The 14,530-nt window shown below is 43.5% G+C and overlaps 1 protein-coding gene across 1 annotated transcript; it reads right to left on the bottom strand.

Moving 5' to 3' along the window:
• Positions 1-1,709: 1,709 nt before the first annotated feature.
• On the bottom strand, positions 1,710-11,875 carry LOC148683735 (vomeronasal type-2 receptor 26-like). Its single transcript, XM_088657276.1, has 6 exons — positions 11,733-11,875; positions 10,625-10,916; positions 5,718-6,584; positions 4,590-4,817; positions 3,139-3,265; positions 1,710-2,611 (listed from the first exon to the last, which is right to left on the bottom strand). Exons 1-6 carry the CDS (start codon positions 11,873-11,875, stop codon positions 1,710-1,712), a joined length of 2,559 nt encoding a protein of 852 aa, XP_088513402.1.
• Positions 11,876-14,530: the final 2,655 nt, after the last annotated feature.

The raw sequence follows: 14,530 nt of genomic DNA, 5'->3' as shown, positions 1-14,530 counted from the left end.
CTTGAGACGCTTCACATGGGACACCCGGGAATGGTCAGGATGAAGTTGCTAGCCCGATGTTATGTGTGGTGGCCTGGAATGGACCAGAACATAGAACAATGGGTACGAACATGCAAGGCATGCCAAGAGGTGCGGCCAGAAGTGGCCAGAGCACCAGTCCACTGGTGGGAGCAGTCCAGGACTCCCTGGAGCCGGCTGCACTTAGATTTTGCTGGGCCATTCCAAGGGAAGGTCTTTTTGGTTATCGTCGATGCATATTCCAAATGGTTAGAAGTGGCGATGGTCCCTAGCATGGCATCAGCTGCCGTAATCAAGGTGTTGAGGCAGCTGTTTGCAACCCACGGGTTACCTGAGACCATTGTATCAGATAATGGGGCAGCTTTTGTATCCCAAGAATTCAGGGCATTCTTACTGATAACTTCATAAGAGGGGTCACATCCGTGCCCTTTCACCCATCTTCCAATGGGCAGGCTGAGCGCATGGTAAGAACAGCCAAAGAATCCATTGCGCGCTTAATGGAGGGTAACTGGTTGGCTCGCATTGCGCGAATGTTATTTTTGCAGCATGCGACGCCGTGTACTGCGACGGGCAAGTCGCCAGCCGAGCTGCTCTTAGGTAGAAGACTGGTAACGGTGCTGGATTATGTCCACCCAGATAAAATGCCAAACCGTAATTCAAGAGCAACCCCCCAGGCTGAGACTGACACAACAAGGTATCTCGCCCCTGAAGATCTGGTCTGGGTGAGGAACTATTCACGAGGTCCGCGATGGGTGGCCGGTGTGATCACCCGGGCTAGTGGACCTGTGTCCTATTATGTGACCTTGGAAAATGGGCAAGTCTGGAAGAGACATATAGATCAGCTGAGGCGCCGGGCGCTCAGCAGGGAGGAGTCAGATAATTCATCCCTGGCTAATGACGCACAGCTGCAAGACCAGAGTGAAGATGGCCCAGAGGTGCAGTCACCAGGGGCTTCAGCAAATGAACCAGGGTCTGCTAGTCCTCAGGATGACGAGGTACAGGTAGGGGACCCTGAGATGTCTGGGACTCCATCTGTTCCTGACGAAACCCCTATAGCAGCCCCTCCACCACAGGTAACACCCAACCCAGAACCTGCAACACCTGTTGTCAGGAGATCAAGTAGAAGTTGTAGGACCCCACAGTACCTGAGGGATTACGTCTGCTGTGCTCACTAGGGGGGGAGGGGTGTTGTGTATTGAGTCAAAGGATTTTATATCTGTATTATTATTGTCTGTATGTGCATTAGGATAAAGTAACTGCCTTTTGGTTCCAGAGGGTACAGCTACTATTGGTTCATTTAAGCTGCTGTATTTGGATCCTCTGTCTTATTGGTTCCCTCCAAAAGGCAGCACTGTGATTGCCTGATATTGTTCCCTCCAAAATGTATCCCTTTCTAGCTAGTTCCCTGTCCCTATAAATGTAGCCTTCCTGCCCTCACAGTCAGTCTTGTTCACTTTAATAAAGAGCTGTATTACTGTGTTTAGACTTAGATTTTTGTGTAAACCAGTTTGAGCGCAGATTATGAAAAATGCTGTATGTAAATAAACAGTGACAAGTGAGGAGAGAGAAAACTGATTATGAAAAAGATGATAAATGGGACATACAAAGGATTTCCTTGGCCAGTTTTATTTCAACAACTGTCTGCATTTTTCAATAATGCAACAATTAAAAGCATCAACGCAGGCTGACGATTATCTGCTCCTCCAAATCAAGTGGTCTTTGCTGTTCAAGTCGGGCCTCAGAAGGATTATGTACAATTTGGGGAAGAAGATGCAAGCAAGCAAGCCTGCACTGGAGGCCAAGATGCAGAAGATCTCCACAGCCACCATCTGCTTCCCTTTGGTGCTCAGATAAGAGGGGACAAAGGACAGCCAAACGCTGCAGAACACCAACATGCTGAAAGTGATGAACTTGGCTTCGTTGAAACTGTCTGGCAACTTCCTGGCCAGGAAAGCCATGGTGAAGCTGACAATGGCCAGGAATCCCAGGTACCCCAGGACACAATAAAACATGGTGGCAGAGCCTTCGTTGCATTCCACGATGATTTCCTCCGCCAGAGAGTTCATGTCCACATCTGGGAAGGGAGGAGCCGTGCAGAGCCAAAGAGCACAAATACTGGCCTGAAGTGAGCAGCAAGCCAGAAGGACAGAGTTGGCAAGAGATTTCCCCACCCATTTCCTCATCCTGGATCCGGGTTTGGTGGCCATGAACGCCAGAACCACCATGATGGTTTTGGCCAAGACACAAGACACCGCAATGGAGAAGATGATGCCAAAGGCCGTTTGTCGTAAAGAGCAGCTCGCTCGGTGAGGCTGGCCAATGAAGAGCAAGGAGCAGAGGAAGCAGAGCAACAGGGCAAGGAGCAGAGTGTAGGTGAGGTCCCGGTTGTTGGCTTTGACAATGGGAGTGTCCCCGTTCTTAGAGAAGACACCAAGGACCAAGGCTGTGACCAGAGCAAAGAGCAGAGCTAAGGCAGCTAAGGTGAATCCCAAAGGCTCGGCGTAGGAAAGGAAATTTTGCCTCTTGGGAATGCAATGATCTCTGTCGCGGTTTGGAAATTGACCGTCTTGGCATTTGAAACAATAATCCGAATCTAAAAAAATAAATGAATCAGATTAATGATATATGAGTTTCCATAACTAGGCAACCTTTCTCTTCTGGCATGTTTCATTCTTTGTAATGAAATGGTTTCCTCCATCTCCAATGGTATCTCAAATTTCCTTTGAAAGAAATATTGCTTCTGCTCCCAAAACACAATTCTAAGCTATCAATTAGTTATAAACAAGTATCAGAGATAAGTGGACACCAGAAGAATGCAAGGGGTATTTCTTCTTCATAATTCATGGGGATGGAGGGTTAGGCAAGTCTTCACTGATTCCACAAGCTGTGGCAGGTGGGGAGCAGGCAGAGAACACTGGACATGATCCATGTCAATGCACAGATCTACTTTGTCAAGGTTAAAGTTGTGACTCTAGTTTGCCCAACTCTCTGTGTCCATCTTCTTTCTTCCAGATCTGAGTCTAACTGCTGTTCTGTTGAGGAGTACTGAACTGCTAATAATGGGGAACTGTTGAAATAGACTAGGAATCATTTTATGAAAGAGCAGATGATGTCTCCTACCCGTTTGATTTGAAATCATCCCACCTGGACATGAAGCACAGTCATAGCAACAAAATGGCAGCCCCTCCTTCTTTTTACGGCTGTAGCCTGGCTGGCACCGATCATTACACAAACCAAGGGGCAGGACCTGCCCAGAAAGAGGGGAGAAGAGGAAGCTCCCTTTTGCATGGTAAAGAACACAGTTTGAAGCAAAGAGCATTGGCAGAACACGTCTGGGGGGCACACACAGCCCCTGGATCGAGACCAACCTCTCCAGGTGTCTTCCTAATGAAGCGCAGCCCGGGACGTCCATAAATCTTCAGTCCCAGTGTGCACCAGCGACACTTATCCAAAGATCTGTGCACACTCAATCAGCAGAGTATAGCAGAAATGACGTGGAGCTTAGGTGTGTGCATTCTAAGTATTTTATTAAGCAATATATACAGCATGAAGCAATCATGCCGTCCTCTCACATCTTCTCCAAGGGAGAAAGAGAAAGAAAGTACCAAAGTACAATACAGCAGAGGAGAAAAGACCGACTTCCGTTCTCACACTTTCCAACCCTGGAAAGTAAACACAGACCTGTGATAGAACTATCACACATCCAGCAATGGGAGAGTGAAATGCTGACAAGCATTTGGCAGATTTATGTTATTCCAGAAAATTGGTATATGCGTGAATAAATTGTGATGTAAATACTGGGAGTGAAGCAGAAGGGAAATGGAATTTTCCATCTGTATAAGTTGGTGGATGGAAAGAGGACAGGGAAAGACGACCCATTCTGAAATACAGGGAGTTGGCAGAGAAGGCAAAATAGGAAGCATTCTACATTAGGCTCAGAGAAACTCTTCCTTCAACACAAATGGAAAACAACCTCCCCTTGTCTTCTGAGAAATAAATCTTGCTTGGTTCCATAGGGTTTACTCCTACCTTAGGAACTCGGGTGGTCCTGTGGTCTAAACCACTGAGCCACTTGGGGTTGTTCATCAGACGGTTGGAGGTTCGAATCCACTTGATGGAGTGAGCTCCCGCTGCTCTGTCCCAGATCCTGCCAACTCAGCTATTCCAAAGCATCCCAGTGCAAGTCAATAAATAGCTACCACTATGGTGGGAGGGTAAATGTGTTTCCGTGCACTCTGCCATTTGTCACAGCCTTTGACTGGACTTAACTGTACAGGGGTCCTTTGCCTTCCCTTTAGCTTTACTCCTACATTCATGTGACCTAGCTAAAGCTGGCAGTGGAGCTTCCCTTATTGTTGGAACCCCTTCAGGCATTAACTGGCCTAAAGAATCTTATTAATATTGAAATTCCTTCAGTAGCACCTTAAAGACCAACTAAGTTTTTATTTTGGCATGAGCTTTCGTGTGCATGCACACTTCTTCAGATACACTGAAATAGGAGTCCCTATTATTAATAATTGGACCACCTTATTCTTGTATTTGTATTCTTAATATTAAAGAAATGCTCCCACCTGATTGAATGCTTTGTGCCATGTGATGGCTTCTTCATCCATGCTGAAGTCGACATAGTGCGATTCCTGTGGTTCTGTCTTCCCAACTTTCACTCGCGAGAAAGTTTGGTTGGGGAAAGTAACCCAGTTAAGAACATCAAATCCAGCTGCCAATTCCCCATTCTCATCAAAAGACACAAAGTCCCCAGCGCTGTTGTTGAAGGAGATGCTCCTCAGGAAAGAGGGAAGCTAGACAGGATAAAACAAGGCAAAGGAAAAGTATCAATCCATATATGTCACACAATGGAAAGCAGTCAAAAAACCCTGGAACTGCCCTCTACAAGGTGGAGAGGTGCTTCCTGGGCTCTGGGAAGGTTGCATGGGGACCCTGGAATGCTCCCAGAGCCTTGTCATGACCTTCCAACACCCTGGGAAGCAAGGGGACACCTTCTTTGCTGTCCCCTGGGATGCACCCAGTGTCCTTGTGTCTCCTTCTCCGAGGCTGGCATGGAGTGCACTGCCATGCTCACCTGGCTTTGGGAGGGAAGCGCCCCATGCCTCCTTCCCAGAGCCCAGCAAACAAGGAGGAGGCCTGTACACCCAGGGCCCTCCCTGGATCTTCTGAGAGCCTGGTAAGAAAGGAAGACCTTCTGGGAGGGCAGGGGGAAGGGGGGAAATAAGTAGAGAGCAGGTGATGGTGAGGTTAGTTTGTGCAATGTCAAATGGTGAGATGTTGCTCACGGAAAGTACTGGAGATGTTCTTCCTGGATAAAAACCTACTATCTTTCTAATATTAAGACATCACGAGGCCCAGTTGAACATGCCTCCTTCGTCACCACTCCTGAAATATCAGCATCACAAACACATTGACACAAAACATGGAGCTCCTTCCACAACATTGTTGAGTTCTACAAAAAGGTGACATTTCTGTGTGAAGAAGTGAAGGAGGAGATACTTCCACCTCTGTAACTTGAAGGGGAAGGACAAGGAATATATTACTTCTGGCTCCAACTTGGAGGCAAGGAAAAGAACATTTCTTTTGTGTGGAAAGGTAAATACTGTATGAAGTGTTTTTGATTCTATGGACTGTGTCTCTACACCCATCAGATTAGCCCCATGCAAAGATTAATTCCGTATATGAAATCTTACCTGCCAAGGTTGCAGTTTGGGAGGATCGAGCCCACCTCTGCCTGCCATCCTTCTGTGTTTTGGCCTGGATGAGAGAATCTTATGCAAAATATATGCAATGGCATAAACCGCATTATAGGTACTGTAGCTTTGACCAGTCATGGTCATTTCAAAAATGTGCCCAGGAAGGCTCTCCAGACTCTCATTGCCAGTGCATGTGTCTCTGCTTTCATTGGGGTCATTGGAAACAGAAAATAAACAGTTGAATGCCTGTTGCCAGAAAGTCTGGAGGAACCCATCTCCATTTGGAGAGTTAGGGTTTAGGGTCTGAAGGAATTCTTTAAATCCCTGGACATTTTCTGTGTGAATTGCAAAAGACAGGGCACCATCAAAGACTTGAATATCGTAATACCTTTGCATTGCTTCTGATGAGAAGGCCCATTGGGCTGTCAAAATCCACACTCTGCCTGCAGAATTCTCTGCAATATCTTCATCTAATGAATAGAAATATTGCAGCCACTTCACAACTGTAATGGTCTGAGGTTCCGCACATAGAACCAATATATTGACTTCTGAGACCATCAGGGACGAGAACTTATCCCGAATGAGTTCCAATGAACTGAAATGATCCATCCCTTGAGATAAGGATGGTACTTTTTCATTGAAGGCTGTGCAGACTTCATGCTGGGACAGCATTGGCCCTAAGATTTGCATAAACTTCTCTCCATTCTCATCATCTGAAGCAACAAGTCCGAACCACGTCCATTGGAAATGAAGAAGCAGCTTGACAATCCCTGCATATTGATATTTCTCATTGGGCACCGTCCGGAAGAAGGTTTGGAGCTGCAACTCGGTCCTTCTCACTGGAGCTAATATGCAATAAGCAATCTAAGGAAGACATCAATCTCACAATCATAGGAGAATTATAGCAAATGTTAGGATTCATTTCACATAACTGCCTGAAGTGGAACCCATGAGAATTTATTGAAGGTAACAAAGGGCACAAGACAGGGGTGCCCATTATCCCCTCTGCTATTTATAATGGTACTAGAAGTATTATTAAATAACATCAGAAATGAAGAGTTGGTAAAGGGCATAACGGTCGGCAAAAGGTCATACAAGGTTCGTGCTTTCGCGGATGACATAATAGTAACATCACAGGACCCCATCCAATGTATCCCGAAAGTATTAGAAATTATCAACGAATATGGGAAGGTAGCGGGGCTAAAAGTGAATTATAAGAAAACCATGTTATTAACTAAAAACTTGGATAAAAAAGAAAAGGAAGAACTACAACAACTAACAAGTCTAGAAATAAGAAAGAAAGTTAAATATCTGGGGGTCTGGATTACAGCAAAAAGTCTAAACCTATATGAAGACAACTACAAAAAGGTGTGGAATGAGATAAAAAAGGATATGGAGAAATGGAGTAAGTTACAACTATCACTATGGGGCAGGATATCTGTAATTAAAATGAATGTACTCCCTAGGTTAATGTACTTATTTCAGGTAATACCAATATTGGGAGGAATGAAATGCTTTGCAGAATGGCGTAAAGACATATCAAAATTTGTTTGGAGTGGTAAGAGGCCCCGTATTAAATACCAACTACTCACAGATAAAAAAGAAAGGGGGGGGGCTTTGCGCTACCTAACCTTGAACTCTACCACGCAGCAGCAGGTTTGGTATGGGTGAAAGAATGGGTCACCTTGGAAAATCCAGAACTACTAGACTTGGAGGGAGTGGATAATTGTTTTGGATGGCACTCCTATTTATTACATGAGAAAGTTAAAGCGCACAGGGGTTTCCTAAATCATTTGGTAAGAAAATCTTTATATGCAATATGGACGAAATATAGAGGAATTTTAGAAACAAAAATACCTCTGTGGGCCTCTCCAATAAATATGATAACAGTTAAAAAAACAAACATGGATGAGAAATTGGCTACCTACAATGATATATTGGAAATTAACCAAAATGAAATTAAATTGAAACGATATGATGAAATTAAAGATCACCTTTCGGTCTGGCTCCAATACTTCGAAATAAATCAAAGATTTAATGAGGACAAGAAATTGGGTATTGCCAAAGAAAAATCTAAATTTGAAAAAATCATAATGAATAAAGAAGGCAAACAAATCTCACAAATATACGATCTATTGCTTGAGTGGGACCTTATAGAAGAACAAACCAAACCATCAATGGTGAAATGGGCCCAAGATTTTGGGTATAACATCCTTGTGGAGCAATGGGAGAGGCTGTGGAGACAGGACCTGAAGTTTACCGCCTGTTACAATCTAAAAGAGAATATCTTAAAAATGATGTACAGGTGGTACCAAACACCGGATAGATTAGCCAAAATATATAAATATCAATCAGATAAATGCTGGAGGTGTGGAACAGAAACAGGCACGCAAATACATATGTGGTGGAAATGTCCCATGATAAACAACTATTGGAGTGTGATCTATGAGGAACTTAAGAAAATGACAAAAACAACAATCAAAAAGAAACCAGAGGTATTTTTATTGAATATAATTCCTGAAAATGTAAAAGGCGCTAACAGAACGTTGATGATGTATGGAATAGTTGCGGCAAGGATTCTGTTAGCGAGAACTTGGAAAAGTAACATCATACCCAGCAAACTTGAGTGGCAACTGTTAATGAAAGAATATGCACAGCTAGCAAAATTTACAGGAAGAATCAGAGGACAGACGAATCAAAAAACTAAAAAAGAATGGAGGTTATTTTATGAATATTTAGAATCAAATTAAATAATTAAGCCAACCAGCAGAGCGTACCTGAGCCCAAAATAGAACATCTGAGGAATAAGATGTAAATGTAAATTAAGATTCGCGCCATGAAATAGAATGTAATGTATGAGGTACAGAGAGGTAACGGGAAGTCAAACTTTAATTTTCCTCTTTTTTTCCTCTTTTCTTTTTTTTTTCTTACCCTTTTTCTTACCCTTTTTCTCCTTTCCCTCGCCTCTTCTGAGTTTATTAGATGAGGCATATACTTTTACTGGTTTACTGGTTTGTATTTCTTTATTGTGACTATGTATCTTCTCTTTTCGTTAGATTTGTATAAGACAGATATTTTTATCATGGCTTGAAAAAAAAAAGAGAATTTATTGAAGGTAAAACTAGATTCTTTAGTTTTGTATATCAGAGGAATTTGAATGATAGTAAGCACAAGTTCCTTGTTTTAGAGGTATTATAACATAAAACTACTGAATTCTTTACTCATCAATGACAAACCTCTTGGTCAGCTTTATCATTTACCGTGAAGTATGTAGAAAGTGAAATAGCTCTTAAATGGTATGAGATCTATGAGGATGAAATGCTCAAATCCTTTGTTTCCTAATGCCATCAATATTGTCATTTTCCTCCCAGAATTACCCTGTTGATTTACTACTTCAGTTTTGCAGTAAGGAGCTGGATAATGTCAACTGATTTCATGGAAAGCATCAGCTATTTGACGAATATTCATTTTCTTCATTTTCTTCTTCAGTGGTTGAATATTTTTCAACCCCACCATAGATTAATCAGTCAGTCAGTCAGTCAATCCATCAATCTTTAATGTGGTCAAAGACCAGAAAGCAACCACAACATATGCCACATCCACATGAAGAAGCTGGTGTAATTAAAGATTCCCTGTAAACTTATTTATATTAGGTAACATTCCTTCAGATAAAATCTGTATTCTGGAAATTAAGATCCCCGCTGATTCATCAGCCATCACTATAACTGCAGCCTGTCTTGTCCTTGTTGCCATAAAACAGAATTTTGCAACAGGCCTGATGATATTCAGATTATTTTGCATCCCTCCCTCCCTCCCCATAGGGTATGACCTTGATTGCAACTTCTTGGGAAGGTGAAGAACCCCACTAAAGGAGCACAAGAACTTGACATCTTCCTACAAGTTCTGCAACATTGGAAGGAAGCTCAAGGGAACTGCGGATGGATTGTCTGCCCAGAAACTATTTTGTACTTGGACAACATGTTTTATTTCATGAGTGAGTAACCTATGACCGCCCCCCCCCCCGAACTTCCTGAACTCCAAGTCCAAGTGGTCAGCCAGATTTCTCTCTCGTCCACCATGAATTGCATTAGGTTTAATGGCTCTGGGTTATTTTTATCAAGGGAAAGTGCCAAAGATCTGATCCATGAAATCCTGTGTGTTCGGAATTTCTCAATGGGTCTCTGAATGACACAGGATTTATTTTATATACACTTCGTGCTTATGGTCTAATCCGGTAGGGAAAGACAGGACTCCACAGCTCCATCTGGTGTTACAGTTTTATACTGCATATACAATAGATATAGAACACTTTTCCTTTACCAATCTAGCTGAAGTAAAATAAAAAAATTCCTTCAGTAGCACCTGAAAGACCAACTAAGTTTTTATTTTGGTATGAGCTTTCGTGTGCATGCACACTTCTTCAGATACAGTGAAATGGGAGTCCCCAGGCACTTATGTAGAGAAGGGGTGGGGAGGGGTGGGGATGGGGATGGGGGATCACTCAGAAGGGTGGTGGAAATGGGTGATTGACTGACTGATAGCTGTTGATGATTTCCACCACCCTTCTGAGTGATCCCCCCTCCCCATCCCCACCCCTCCCCACCCCTTCTCTACATAAGTGCCTGGGGACTCCCATTTCACTGTATCTGAAGAAGTGTGCATGCACACGAAAGCTCATACCAAAATAAAAACTTAGTTGGTCTTTAAGGTGCTACTGAAGGAATTTTTTTATTTTACTTCGACCCAGACCAACACGGCTACCTACCTGTAACCAATCTAGCTGAGTCCTTAGTCTTACTAACAACTCACTTTCCTCTAGATCTTACAGAACTTGCTTTAAGCTGAGGCTCCTTACCAGAGTACATTCCTTGCATATTATTATTATTATTATTATTATTATTAACCTGTGGAATCTTGTAGATGCCTAAGATTGTCTTCATGTGAAGGGAGATGTCAGACTCAAGTGCTCCAATAACAGCCATCATATTTCTTTTCTTGTCACATTTGAAGTTGGGGACAATCCTGTCTGTGATGGACAGAAGTTTCAGGGTATTCTGATAAGTCATCCTTGTATTTAAAAAGCTATCGTAGAGGTGAAACCCAAAGCTCATATTCGGTACGATGTTAGGGTTCTTATTGATTTCTTTCACAGCAAACACCAGGGAGAGAGTATTTTGGTAGTACTTCAGTGTTGAACTAAAAAAGAGTTGGAAATGTTTTAGAGGTATTCATCTTTTCTGGCTTTTCCCAGCAAATTCCGGAAGATTAAATAACACAAATAAGCAAAAACAAAAACAAAAAAAACACCCTCTTTTGCATTGTGCTTCCTAACACTTCATAGTGACAATCCATGCACAATATTCCCTCACCTTTAGGAATATCGCATCTAAAATGCATTTAGTTTTGTGCAAAACATTCACATCCTACAACACACACACACACACACACACACACACACACACACACACACACACAAGTATTCTCTTATTATTAATAGATCAGACAAACCTAGAGGTATTAGTTTCAATTGGTCTACACTGCACATACCTCAGTTATACACTTCGTTATGAGAAAAAAAGTTATTTATACCCAATATTGTTTAAATGTTCCAGCTGGATATAATCCAGAATCTGTGATATTCCTGTCTCACAGCATCTGTAACTGTCAGACTGAATTATGGTGATTGTGAATGTGAGGATCAAGCTTTGCTTCAAAGGAAAACTATCTATCCTTGGTGTGGAAGGAAAGACAGAGGGAGGATGAGGATGAAGCATGAGATCAAGTGAGAAAAAAGAGTTCAGGTGAGGAGAAAGCAGAAGAGGCAGAAGACAGAAACCGCCAGATGAGGAATAAAGCAACACAGAGGAAGATGCCGTGATCACAATATAAAGAGAAGAAAATGTATCTTTAACCTTCATACTTGGAAAAGAAGTCAATTGTTTTCTGAGCATAGTTGTAGCCTATAGTAGCATATAGAAGTGAACACTATGAAGGAGATAGTTATTTCCTTACAAAAGTTCATCTGCAAACTTTGTGTTTGGGTGGTCCCGGAAATCTATTTGATCAGAAAAATAGGCATAATTATTGACAATTCCTCCAATGATCAGGTTCCCTCTCTGATAATACTGGTATGGAAGCTGGAAAGGATCCGTCATGGTGCATCTCTCAGAGTCAGTTGGAGGCATCTGGAGCCACAGGAAGAGAAGGAGCAGCAGCACAAATGCTCCTACCATCTTGACCAACAGTGATGCAGAAAGGCAAATTCTTTTCTCATCCATTATAAATTGCATCACCAGAACTTTCATTTAATAGCCCTGGATTACTGTGATTAAGGGAATGCGCCAAAGATCTGACCCATGAAAACCTGTTTGTTCAGAATTTCTCACTGGGGCTCTGAATATGACAGGGTTTATTTAATATATGCTTTTACACTCTGATACTGACTGTGTTCATGGCCTGACATGGGATTTGGCAAGATGGATGATGAAATCCAGCAGTTTGAGATAATTACAGAGTCCACAGTTATCTCCATAGAGCATTGTGCTCTGTGAGACAAAATAAAAAGAGCAAAATCATCATACATATTTCTTGCTGAGTGGTGCACTGGGAATGGCGAGTCACAGGAAAGGAAGCAGACCACCTGCCAACCGGTAATCTGAAGGGAGCTCCCTTGTTTTTCCATATCTCTTCCTCAGGGCCGGCTCTAAGGCAAGACCGGGTGGCGCAGGGCTCCAGGGCGCTGGGCCCCAAGGGGGCGCCGCGCGGCTGTGCCCGCCCGCACGCCGTAGTGAGAAACGGGGCGGGTTGGGCGCCGGAACGATCATCGCACCACGGCGCCAGGGCGTCCGATATGCTTAAGACGGCCCTGTTCTTCCTCAATCACACATGCCCCGTTTTCCTCAAGTGTAGGTGTGTCACCAACGGAGGCGTGATTTTTAGGATGTTGGACCTCAGGGGTGTAACAACAGCAGCAGCAGCAGCAACAACAACAACTGGTGTATCCTTGTACACCAGTTAAGGGGAGGGAGGAAACAGTTAGAATAATGCAAACTCCAGATGCAGGTGCAATACAGGATGTTACATTTCCTCACAAAATAGAGAAATGGTTCGTGTTATGTACTGAGCTTGGATCCTAGAACAATAGGCAAGTAGGAACCTAGAATGCAACAACCTGATTGGCCTGCAGGAGTAGCCCAATTAGGCTCCAGGAGGGAAGCAGAATCAACCAATCACATGGGACCATTGTGTAAGTAATGTCTATAAAGCCTGAGGTTTTGGGGGGAATTCAACCACTGTTTACAAGCTGCAATAAAGAGCATGAAATCACTACATGACTCAGAGTATATTTCACTGGCAATGAGGATGGGATCCCGCTGAGCTGACCGCCACGCTCCACACTGCAGCCCGCCGACCACACCACTGCACCGCAATGCGCATCCAGGCTACACTTTTGGGACCCAAGGAACCAGAACAACCAACAGCAACTTCACACTGTTCAGTCCAGCCTCAGGAGACTGGGAAGGATATGCCACCCACTTCCAGTTCCTCCTTGAGGCAAAGGATGTCACCGACACAGCCAAGAAGAGCGCGGCATTCTTCAGCTTCTGCAGACAGGAAATGTTTGAGATTGCCTGGGCTCTCATGACAACCGAAAATATCGCTACCATTCCCTACAACACCATAATGGAATGGCTGAAGGGACACTTCTCACCACAACCCTCAGTGGTTGTGTGCCGCAACGCCTTCTACACAAAGTGGCAGGCCCCCAGAGAAACCATAACCGGATATGTGATCTCCCGCCACGAGGCTGGCCGGATCTGAAACTTCACAGAGCTGGAGAACGTGCTCCGAGACTTTTGGCAGAGTTACAGCTTCATTAGAGTATTCACGGTTACAGGTAGGTAGCCGTGTTGGTCTGGATCGAAGTAAAATAAAAAAATTCCTTCAGTAGCACCTTAAAGACCAACTAAGTTTTTATTTTGGTATGAGCTTTCGTGTGCATGCACACTTCTTCAGATACAGTGAAATGGAAGTTTCCAGGCACTTATGTAGAGAAGGGGTGGGGAGGGGTGGGGATGGGGAGGGGGGATCACTCAGAAGGGTGGTGGAAATGGGTGATTGACTGACTGATAGCTGTTGATGACCGGAAACGACTGCAAATGGTTTTGCATGAAAAAGCAAGGGTGGAGATGGCTGAAGATCGCTTATCATGTATAATGAGATAAGAACCCGATATCTCTGTTCAAACCAGGTCCCTCCATGGTTTTGAGCTTGGTGATAAGTTGCAATTCAGCAACTTCTCTTTCCAGTCTATTTCTGAAATTCTTTTGTAGTAAGACAGCTACTTTGAGATCTTGTATAGAATGTCCTGGGAGATTGAAGTGTTCTCCTACTGGTTTTTCTGTCTTCTGGTTCCTGATGTCAGATTTATGTCCATTTATCCTTTGGCGTAGGGTTTGGCCTGTTTGTCCAATATAGAGAGCTGAAGGGCACTGTTGGCATTTGATGGCATACACAATGTTAGAGGATGAGCAATTAAATAGTCCTGAGATGGTATGTTGGATGTTGTTGGGGCCAGTAATGGTATTGTCTGGGTGTATGTGGCAGCAAAGTTGGCATCTGGGTTTATTGCAGGCTCTGGTACCAGTGTCCATGTTAAGTCTGGTGGTTGTATTATTGTGGGTGAGGAGTTGTTTAAGATTGGGTGGCTGTCTGTAGGCAATGAAAGGTCTTCCTCCCAGAGCTTGAGAAAGGGAGCTGTCATTGTCCAGGAGAGGCTGTAGATCTCTGATGATGCGTTGTACTGTTTT

This window comes from Zootoca vivipara, chromosome 13 (genome assembly GCF_965207765.1).
Source record: "Zootoca vivipara chromosome 13, rZooViv2.hap1.1, whole genome shotgun sequence".
Lineage (NCBI taxonomy): Eukaryota > Metazoa > Chordata > Lepidosauria > Squamata > Lacertidae > Zootoca > Zootoca vivipara.
This window is presented reverse-complemented; position numbering and strand designations above follow the sequence as displayed.

Excerpts from the sequence above, each read along its gene's own strand:
- LOC148683735 (XM_088657276.1), bottom strand. The coding sequence starts at position 11,875 with ATGACGGATCCTTTCCAGCTTCCATACCAGTATTATCAGAGAGGGAAC. Across the intron at positions 3,266-4,589 it reads GGCACAAAGCATTCAATCAG|GTCCTGCCCCTTGGTTTGTG; the intron begins GTGGGAGCATTT and ends CTTTCTGGGCAG. Across the intron at positions 2,612-3,138 it reads GATGATTTCAAATCAAACGG|ATTCGGATTATTGTTTCAAA; the intron begins GTAGGAGACATC and ends TTATTTTTTTAG.